General features: G+C 37.3%; 1 protein-coding gene and 1 non-coding gene across 2 annotated transcripts in view; one reads left to right on the top strand and one right to left on the bottom strand.

Annotated features, from left to right (window-relative positions):
- The first annotated feature begins 5860 nt into the window (after window positions 1-5860).
- Window positions 5861-11310, top strand: part of LOC140856340 (ABC transporter G family member 42-like) — a 6875-nt gene continuing 1425 nt past the window's right edge. Inside the window, exons 1-8 of the mRNA XM_073253449.1 lie at window positions 5861-6455; window positions 7795-8004; window positions 8091-8175; window positions 8279-8438; window positions 8600-8676; window positions 8767-8820; window positions 9271-9361; window positions 11229-11309. Of these exons, the coding sequence (XP_073109550.1) occupies window positions 6043-6455; window positions 7795-8004; window positions 8091-8175; window positions 8279-8438; window positions 8600-8676; window positions 8767-8820; window positions 9271-9361; window positions 11229-11309 (1171 nt within the window). The 5' untranslated portion in view covers window positions 5861-6042. The remainder of the gene's footprint in view (window positions 6456-7794; window positions 8005-8090; window positions 8176-8278; window positions 8439-8599; window positions 8677-8766; window positions 8821-9270; window positions 9362-11228; window position 11310) is intronic.
- Window positions 10461-10563, bottom strand: LOC140856781 (U6 spliceosomal RNA). Its single transcript, XR_012140383.1, has one exon. It is a non-coding gene; the product is annotated as a U6 spliceosomal RNA (small nuclear RNA).

The following is an 11310-nucleotide window of genomic DNA, read 5'->3' as shown; positions in this document are numbered from 1 at the left end:
ATAGAAGCTCGGACAAAAACTTTCTGTTGGAGAAGTCCGACAGGAGTCCGATTGTTAGAGAAGTTCATTTGAAATTTGTCTGATGTAGAAGCTCGTCTGAAGACTGTCACTGGAGAGGTCCGGTTTCACGAGGAATCCAGCAGAAAGTCGACCGATAGTGGAGTTCGAAAGGCATTGTGGAAGTTCATCCGCTGGAGGAGTCTTGAGGACACTATGGAAGGTTGACCGCTGGAGGAGTCTGGAATTCAATTCTATTGTATAAGTTCGGACGGAGTCTGATTCTTGTAGGAGTCCGAAGGAGGCCCTTACCGTAGAAACTCGGACGAAGATCGGTTGCCGTGAAAGCTCGGATGGAGACTTCTTATTGTAGAAGCTTGGATGAAGTTCGCTTGCAATAGAAGTTCGGAGTAGAGATCCGGCTGGTGGAGCCCGTTCATTGTAGAAGTTCGTCTGAGATCCATCCACTGTAGAAGTTCGGACGGAGTCCGGCTCTTGTAGGAGCTCGGATGAAATTCAGAAAGCGATCGACCACCGTAAAATTTGGATGGAGTCAGGTTACTGTAGAAGTCATGCTGCTGGAGAAGCTCGATCATTGACGAAGTTCGGAAGAAATTCGGAGTAAAGTCAATCGTGGCTGGAAAAGTCTGGAAGAGATTCGGAGAGTAATCGATCACTGTAGAAAATCGGCCGATAGTGAAGCCCAAAGAGTATTTGGAGCAGTCCGGTAGATGAACGGAGGAGCTCATTATTGGAGAAGTCCGGATGGCACGATAGGAGTTCGTCGTTGGAGGAATCTGGAGGACACTATGGAAGGTCGACTGCTGGGAGAGTCCGGATGGTATTATGAAAGCTGGACAGCCTGGAGAGTTCAGAAAGATACCGCACAAGGTCGGAAGCCGGAGGAGCCCTAGGAGGGTCGGCTTCTTACGAACTTCGGCTGGAGTTATTTTATACCCAACAAATATTATCTTAATATTTATATGAATATAATAATAATATTATAATATTTATGATATTTTAATATTATTTTAATATTTATACTAATATAATATTTTTATTAATATAATATAATATTTTATCTATATTAATATATTTATTATATTAATATTATATTAATATATATTAGTATTATATGAATACAATAAATTATTATATTTTAATATTATAATATAAATATAATATTAATATTTATATAAAGTTTAGAAGTAAAAAGATATGGTTTTATATCTACTGAGGGTATAATAGATATTTTATATAGTTTTCTCAGAAAAATAGGTGCTTAATCAAGCATAAGCAATTTTGTAATAAGTCATTTTTTCATGACTAATCAAATATGTCAAAATTTTATTTTTAAAAAATTATTTTTTAAAAAATTATTTTTTGGAAAGAAAAATTTTTTTCGCGAACCAAACGAGTCCCCATGTATTTGGTACATAACTGAAATTAAAATTAAAATTGAAATAAAATTTTAATATTATAAAAAAATAAGGATTGAATTTTTTAAGAGATAGGAGCACATTCTTATTTAAAATGAGAGCCACTTTATTTCAATTTTTTTTTTTTTTTTTTTTAGAGTGCAACTTCTCTCAACCAAATATACGTTAAGAAAAATCACTCAAAAAAAAGCCACTCATCATCCACTTTTCTCCGTTGCATAGTACAATTGATGATGGTTCAGAGAGAGCAAAGAGAATGCAACAAACCAGCCGAGCGACCATTTACATATCAAAGCATATTTGATAGACGGCTAGCAGGTGCAAGGAGAATTTGATCAGTAGTGACACAAACAGCAAGTATTGCTGGTAAAAACTGGTGAAGGATTGCTCATTGCATAATGCCTACAAACGCCAACGGTATATGAACCCAACAATAACTCTCGCGATTAATTGAAATGTTAAAACCTACAATGGAGTATTGATTCCAGTGCAGAGAGCCCAAGATAATCATGCATGTATTACTTGTTTTTCATCTGTATACTAACAAACACGAAGAATTATTTTCTGATGTAAATAGCGGGCGAAAACCACCCTATATTTTGTTAATTAACAATAAGAAAAAAAGTTAGAAAATAGTAAATCAGGGTGTCAAATTACAACAAAATATAAAGTTCACTCCAAACCTAGTTGAAACTACCTCTTTCTTTTTCTTTTTCTTTTTTTTTTCTTAAAGTGCTAGCTCACCCCAATCTCTGAAAAAAACCCGGCCAGAGCCAATCGAAGGACCACCAAGATGGATCGGCTCTTCTTCCATATGAAGACTCTGATATCTTTCCTTCCGAATTGCCAGTAGATGGCCATGGCCAAAGAGTCCGAGACCTTCTGGATCCTTATTATCAAAACTCTTCTTCTTTGCCAATGTGACTGGAGTAGTAGGATATCACGCGAGTGCCATGCCAATAAAGCTCCCGGATCAAAAGACTTTACAAGAATCATAAAAACTTATTTGTTCAACATTGGTCTCATTTCCTAAACTCAGAAAAAAAAAAAAAAAAAAAAAAGCATTGGTCTCATTTCCAATGTTAGCTTGCATCTCTCAAGAAAACACAGTGTGGAATTTTTTTTTTAAAACGCTAAATAATCTAATTGCAATTTTAATTACTTAAGTTTATGTGATGAGACATAAATCTAATTTACGTCCTGTTTAGCATTAGTTTGGAGAGCCAAAAACTTTGGTTTTAATCATTTTAATGCGGTGGTAAAAATTTTGAAATGACAGTTCTTCAAAAACTAAAAAAAAAAAATCAATTAAGGAAAAATTTTTATTTGGAGCTTTTGAGTAAAAACTCTACTTAAGCTACACCAGAAAGCTTTTTTTTCAAGCAAAAGCTCACTCAAGAGATCTGGATTTGAGTCACGACACTAATATTTTTCAAAAAATTATTTTAAAAATAATTTATAGTTAACAATATTTTAAAATAACAATTTTTGATAGTATAATATAAAAAAATATAATTATATTATATTACTATTATATGATTAGCATTATTATATTATAATAAAATATTATTATACCATAATAATATAATACTAAATATCTTGCAATACACTAAAAAAGTAAGATCATTTTTATATTTACTAATAGTTAGATAATTGAAAGTCCTAAGCAATGTCTTCTACTATCATTTATGATGCTGAAAGCAACTTTCAATTTGGTTACTAAATATGTATTAAATTTCATAGCATTTCAAAATTTTAGTTCCTAAATAATAAAATTTTTTTATTAAAAACTTTATTAACGAAAGTTCTACTGCTCAAAGCTCTGTATGCAAAAATTCTAAGAGAAATTTTGGTCTATACCTTAGACTGGCTTTCATTTTATATATATTTGTTTCTTAATTCTTACTGATTGAAAATTTTATTTCTACATTTTAGTTTTAATGGTCATTTTATATTTAATCTTTTGCTTATGCATAAATATGCGCAGGAAAGAGAAACCATGTGTGGAAAGAGACACAATGGCGTGTAAGAACAGGTCTAAGTGCACGCACGAGTACGAGTCTTTAAAGGCTAACCATACTCACTTACCAGGAAAAAAAAAAAAAAAAGGCTAACCATGCTTAAGAAAATAAATATCAAGTTATAATCATCAACAATAGTTAGATAAAGAACTAGCTAGTTGCCTTTTTTTTTTTAATTAAACTGTTCATATACTATGCTATATCTTATCAGCTTCCGTCAGCTGAGAAGATGAATTGCCTTGCTTAACCAAATAAAAAAGTGAAGAAGAAAAGAAAAGACGAATAGCCTTCTAGCAAGATGCCCAAAAAAATAATTATCTACAGTATATAAGTACTTTAAAAATCCAGGTTCTCAAATGAATATAAGACTTTCTTAAGATATAGAAATATTTTTTGAAAATATTTGAAGTATATTTGGTTGGAGAGAATTAGACTCTGAAATAGAAATATGAATGAATGATTTCCATTATGGTGATTTAGTTGGAGGGAGTTTTATTTCTATTCATATTTTAAGGAGAAATGGGAATACATCAATCTTTTAAAATTTTATTCCAATTTTTTTTTAGTATTTAAATTTTATTTTAATTTCGATCGGAGGCATGGCTATTCTGAGTACAAACCAAAGGCATTTTTGGAGGATTCACAGTTTTATCCATGCTGGAGGCTTTAAATGCATAAAAAGCTACAAAATAATGGATGATCAACTATAGTTATAGGCTGTAGCTGATTTGAAGCTGGATATGATTGTCTTTCACTGGCCTCCACGTTTTCAAAAAAGAAATGGATAGGCTGAAAATTTTTAGGTAAAATGAGTCTGCCATGTCACCCATGGACTAGGCTAATAAAATTAGCCACGTCGCCCATAAACAACTTCTCTCCTCTTTAAACGCTAACTATGATTAACTATGGTTTAGGAGGAAAATTAAAAATTGCTGATGAAATCCTATTCCGATATTCATCCCATAAGAGACCTGCCATATGTGTGAAGGCTACGAAAAAGATATACGTGGTACAACAGTTGTTATCTAAAAATATATATATATATATATATTTTTTATTATAAGATTTTTTTGCATATATATCCTTCCAAACAGCAGCAATAATACTCCTATTTATTCTTCTTCTATTTTTGAAAGAGAGTTAACCATGGCTAAAATTATTAAATTTATATAAATATCTTTATAAAATTATTATTTTCATATATATCTTTATAATTTTTTTTTGCACATTGATCCATAAGGATATCTTAGTCATTTTAATTTTAAGCTGCTTATTTTTCAACGATATTAGATGATATGGATACATATGTAAAAAATAAGTATTTTATGAGGATATACATATAAATATTAATTTTAAAAAAATATTTATATAAATTTGAATGTTTATATATATATATATATATATAATCACGAGATTAAAATCTTGGGGGCCTCATCGGCTTTTTTGGTTTCCATCAAAAATAGCTAACCACTCCTAGATTAGCGAAGAAAAACTCCATCCACAAGTCCATCATATAGTCATCAAGAGAAGAAAACTGGCCGGTTGTTGGGAAGAAAGAAAAATTCTGCGAAGAGATGAAGGACCGTACCCAAAGTCCAAACTCTAATCCATCTGATATCGCCTCATGCCGGGATGTGGTTCTAAAGAGATAAACAAGGGATAAAACAGTATAAGATGATCTATCCAATTCGATGCCACCAGACAAAAGATATGGAACCCAATCTTTCATATTTCCTGTGTGCATTCACACTTTTTCGATGGCAAATATAGAATGCATATATATTTGCTCGGTGCAAAAGAAATACTTGGTCGTAGTCCAATGGAAACTTGCCATGCATTACACTCTTTTTCCGTCTTCGATCTGGCTACCACCAACTTCCTTGCTTCATGGTTTGCTGATTAAATAAAGCCTGGGTCATCTCCCTCACCAACTTCCTCTTCTCCGATCGCCAGCCCCCTCTCCGAGGTCGTCGCCGGCGTGGGAGGCTTCGCACGGGACGAACGGGGGATAGGGCGCGAATGGATAGGGACGACCGGGTCTTCAGGTGCGAACTGGACTTCGGGGCTAAAGGGGTGCGGATGCCTAAGGGTGACGTGGCCAATTTTCATTGGCCCATTCTATGGGTGACGTGGTAGACTCAGTCCACCTAATAGTTTCTCGACAAACAGGTTCCCATCCGAAAATTTCCAAGCAAGCAGAATTCACCACTCCAGTCCAGCCCAAAAGGATCATCCCTTTGTCCTAATAACATCCGTTCGATCCTAAACCAAGGTCCCTGATGGCGGGCCTCACCAAACTCCAGGACCGAATTAAAAAAATGGCCATCACCAACCGCGCCAGTGGTTCGGTCAAGAAAGCCGGCCAGCATGTTGCTCCATATAAACAGCCTTAATAACACTCTCCCTTCCCAAATAATTATCCATCCTGTGTTCGTTCTCCTACCACTCCTCTTGCCTGTAAGCACATAAAGCTAGCCTCCCTCCTCCTAACTCTCCCTCCTCCAAGCCCTCAAACCCAGAGACAGAGAGTGAGTGTGTGTGAGAGAGAGAGATACAGAGAGGGAGGGAGAGGAAATTAATTAAAGATGGAGAGCATGGAGAGAGTATGGGATTCGGGGCGGCGGGCGAGCCGGAACCTGAGCAGGAGCATCGGCAGGAACATGAACATGGGAAACTGGGGGATGGAGGACGTGTTCGCGAGGTCGAGCACGAGCAGAAGATCGAGAGGGGGCAGCAGGAGGGGGATAGACGATGACGAGGAGGCTCTGCGGTGGGCCGCGCTCGAGAAGCTCCCCACCTACAACCGCTTGCGCACCGGGATCCTCAAGACGGTGGTCGAGGGTGGCGAGCATGGTGGTGGCCGGAGCTACGAGCACAAGGAGGTGGACGTCAGGAAGCTGGGGCTCAACGAGCGCCAGGAGTTCATCGAACGCATCTTCAAGGTAGCTGAGGAAGACAACGAGCGATTCCTCAAGAAGCTCCGCAACCGGATTGACAAGTATTATATATTTCTTCTTTCTTTCTCTATCTTATATTTCTTTCTATCTGCATGCATGATTCACGACATAATTGTGCATTTTGTGACAAGCGTTTTCTTTTATCCTCCCCGTTTTCAACTAAATAATATTACTTTCTTTCCTTTCTTTTTCTTTCCTAAGGATTAGATATTTTTCGTCCATATATGCTTCTTTTTTTATCATTAAAAATGATAAATAAGTCTCCTTGTTTTACCTTGAAAACATATTGCTCGTGGTGTCCTCTTAAATATATCCGTGATCCAATGATTTAGTATCTGCGGTCATATCACTATGGGACATTTCAACCACTCGTTTATAGGGTCTCCTTGCTTTTTCAAATTAAAAACGCAGCATATAGGAATATGCAACGCGATGCTTTTGTAAGTACCTAAACATAGGAGGACATCACATACACCACAATGAGGGTCCTTATTCCCGACACATACTTGGTAAACCGAAACCGATTAATTAGAGGCCAGTTATATGAAATTTTTTTTTTTTTTTTGGTAGATATATGAGCAGAAATTATATTCTGCACCAGATACATCACTTGATTTATTAAACTGATAGATTTTTTATTTTTATAAATTCCATTCATTATGCGGCTCATCTCAGATTGTTGCCTCTCCCATCTCACTTTGGATTGCTCTTATATTGCACCGTAGAATATAATTTTTTATATGTGAGAGCCTTTCGCTGTAGACTTGGTCTATGTATATGTGGCCTTTGCGTTTAACTTGCATTTTCCTATTTGATTAAGCCGTACTCCTTTGACTTAGGATAGTCTGCTGCCAATAATTCTTTAGAAAAACCTTGGCATCACCATGTGTTAGTTTTAGTAATATAAGTTACAGTAACTCATTCAAAAAGGCTAAGAAAACAGAGCGGCCTATTGTGCAAGGTCACTGACATAAAATTGTATATTCTAATGTAATCTAATTCCAAGTGCTGCATGCCAATTTGTCACCTTATACGTTGTGATAAATAATAAACCTCAAGCAAGCTTAAAGGTTGGTTTCGATACTGCAATCATTTGGAAGAAAGTGGCAGCTTCACCTAACCTTAGTAATCTAATTTAATTTATATGGGGCGCCATATTGCACGAAAGTGGGTTGTTGGCGTATTTGATTGTGACATATATTGAGTTCTAATTGGACCGGAAAAGGGTAGGTGTGTTGCAAGTTGACTCTTTCCTGCTTGATGTACTATCCCAATGCACACTATTCATCACCAAAAAAAAAAAAAAAAAAGTCGTTCAATTAGATACTATATCTTTGACCAAGCAAGCTTGGAAACTAATCTTTGTGATTTCTAATGCAGGGTCGGCATACAATTGCCTACCGTTGAGGTCCGGTTCGAGAATTTGACGGTGGAGGCCAAATGCCACATTGGCAACAGAGCTCTGCCGACTCTATTAAACTCAGCGAGGAACATCGTCGAGTCGGCTGTGGGCCTTCTCGGCATACGGCTCGCCAAGAGGGCCACTCTCACCATTCTCAAAGATGCCTCTGGAATCATACAACCCTCCAGGTTTATCTCAATTATCATTATCTCATCCTTCATTAACTCATTCTTTTAACCATACTTTTAATGATTCAATATCTCAATTTTTTCAGGATGACACTTCTATTAGGCCCTCCATCATCTGGGAAGACCACACTATTATTAGCTCTAGCCGGGAAGCTAGACCCAACTCTTAAGGTTGGTGGTTTAAGCTCTCTTTTTATAAGTTTTAACAATAATCGTTACCACTTGGTTATTGACAGCTCTTATACCAAGTAAAACATGATCGATATACTTGCAGACGAGAGGAGAGGTGACGTACAATGGGTACAGGCTGGACGAATTTGTGGCCCAGAAAACGGCGGCTTATATCAGCCAAAACGACGTCCATGTGGGCGAGATGACCGTTAAGGAAACCCTCGATTTCTCTGCGAGGTGTCAGGGCGTAGGCGCCAGATACGGTAATTTTCTGTTCTAACACAAAAGAAACAAGTTCTAATGAACGACAGAACAGAAAAGAATTGGACCATAGAGAATCTAGCTACAAACCCTCTAGAATTGAACAACTTAATGCATAATTTCATTAAGATTTTTCTAAAATTTAATAGCAACCATTTTGCAGAGCTTCTAACGGAGTTGGCACAGAGGGAGAAGGTCGCAGGAATATTCCCAGAAGCCGAAGTCGATCTCTTCATGAAGGTAAAATAAATTTAAATAAAATTGTGATTTGCGTCCTTTTCCCCTCGTGACCACGTGTCCGTAGCCTCAATTGGTATACTAATTTTACAGGCTACTGCGATGGAAGGGGTCAAGAGCAGTCTCCAAACGGACTACACCCTCAGGGTATGTATATACAATTCCTCTTATTAATCTTGATCAAAGAGGTTGTGTCGAGGGGTTGGTATTTTGGGGTCCGGGTCGTTCTCCGCAGGAGTGGGCGGAGGGTGTCGGTATGTGACCAAGTCCTCCCTCTTGATACGGGGCCCACATTTGACAACAGCGAAAAGGCATGTGCTTTTCCTTCCTCTGACGAATAACTCACCTAATTCAATAGGTGGCGAATGGTGGTCCCCCGACCTCCATGAGATTCCCAGAAACTAGATAAGGGCACCTTTGGCACATGTGGCGTTCGTTGTTATGCCTAGACGGTAGGACCACCACAATAATTATCTCGGACAAAAGACTTCCCCGGGGAAAGCTAACCACATATATAAGCAATTTGTTAGTGAGGTCGCTTTGGGAATAGGGTTTGTTTAAGGTTCGGTAATAATGCCTCGTGATTCGTGGTTGCAGATACTTGGGCTGGACATTTGCGCGGACACCATTGTAGGGGACGAGATGCAGAGGGGGATATCAGGCGGGCAAAAGAAGCGTGTAACCACAGGTTCGTTCCCCATGCCAATTAGCCTTTGCTCGGTATAAATACGTTAAAGTAAAATGTTCATTGTTATCACTTAGAACTCTTTGGTGGATGACAGCAAGCCAAGAAGTAATATATGAGATTATTTAATGAATGTACATTGTAAGTGGAAGTTTGATTTCAGCATGGCATGCTATTTTTTTAAGAATTTTAGACTTGGCTTATGAAAGTTGAAAGGAGAGAGGTGCATAAAGAATGACATTAATATTTGTGGTCGGCTTTGAGTCCTCTGATTCTGTATAATTTCTTCATTTCTTGATGCTGAGAACTTTACAAGAGCCAAATATATTACAGATATTTTATGGTCAATTGGACCATCCAGCTACTGGAAAATCAAAAGTCTAATCTTGAAAACCTCATCCTACTGGCTCACCATGTGAATGGTTTCATTGTATGAACGATGATGCCACGACAGACTTGGATATGTGTTGTGACCAATGTTGCGACCCCTTGGATAGGTCACAAGAATTGAATACCAATATTTATTACCAAAAAAAATAAAAAGAAGAAGAAAAAGACAACTTGTCGGACCGTCACAGTTGCCCGTTACACCCTTGATACAAGTTGAAAAAGGGCAAAAACTGATACGCTAAACTTATGCATAACAAAAATAAAGCGCGCTTTATTTACCCAAAAAAAAGCTCTATTTTATTTTTGAATTTATTTAAAAAAGAAAGAGATGGTGGTCTAGGTCGTTCTTCACTGGTCATATTTTTCACCTCCGTAACAAACAAGGCTTCTAAATTTGAGTCTTGGATGGTATCCCATCTATTTATTATAACAATTCAAGATCTTATAAAAAAAAATTAATAAAAAAATATTATTTAAATTTTTTGATTCTAATAAAATATCTATGATCTATTCAGTGCATAGCTGATGTGGACTAAATATATGCTTGTGCATATCCTTATATGCTTCTTTTGATTATGCCTTGATATCTTCATTAAAATAAAAGTTCAAATCTATTCAAATCCAACCACAAAAATTATGATTAAGTTATAATCAATTTCAATGCTCATATTGTAGTTGTCTCTCAGTTCATATAGATTTGGTTAATTTTTTTATGATATTATTTCTCGATTTATGCGTGTTATCCTTACGCAAGAGCCATGCTAATCTTTTTTGTATCATTCTAATTTTATTGGATGCCTCTTTATTCCCAAATCGTAGAGTACCGTTCAAGTGAATTTTGATTTGAAGAAAGAAATCCTAGAGGAAGCTATCTTCTATTATAGGTGTCTGTGTTATTACGAGCAATACTTAATAGTAGCGCAGCCATGTCCTCCTGGGAAGCAACAAGCTAAGACTTGGAACCTAGATGAGTATGATCACGGGAGATCCCCGTTTACATTATTTTCTTTTCAGAAGGAGTCAAGCTCCCTAGTAGAAAAAGTGGAGGTATCCTCCAACGACACGAGTCCCCCCTAGGAAGTAACAAGATGCCTTATCATTAACACTATTCTAACCAATTGGGCTTCAGAGTTGCCAGCGCGGCAAGCTATTGCCTTGCCCTTTGGATCAGTGTAATTAACTACCAGTCTTTAGCCCAATCTATGGGCCTACATGAATAATAAGCCCAATAGTTTATGTGGCCTCCTCCCAGCAAACAGCTGCTTATACTCCTGAATCAAAGCACGATGAGTCCTACCCATTTATTTGTCAAAGATTGGATGGAATCTTTGTTTCCAGTCTGCTATTCACCCGGCAAACCTCTAGACTCCATTCAATCGAACAGACGCAGCTACAGAATCAGTATTCTTGCATGGTTACAAAATTAGTAATGTTGTTGTGGTGGGAAGTCTCTAACTGGCATGAACGTCCGACGTGGCAGGCGAGATGATCGTGGGTCCGACGAAGGTGCTGTTCATGGACGAGATATCGACGGGGCTGGACAGCTCGACGACGTTCCAGAT

Source organism: Elaeis guineensis, chromosome 3, assembly GCF_000442705.2.
Source record: "Elaeis guineensis isolate ETL-2024a chromosome 3, EG11, whole genome shotgun sequence".
Taxonomy (NCBI): domain Eukaryota; kingdom Viridiplantae; phylum Streptophyta; class Magnoliopsida; order Arecales; family Arecaceae; genus Elaeis; species Elaeis guineensis.
The sequence above is the reverse complement of the archived record's forward strand: the minus strand, read 5'-3'. Positions and strand labels throughout refer to the sequence as shown.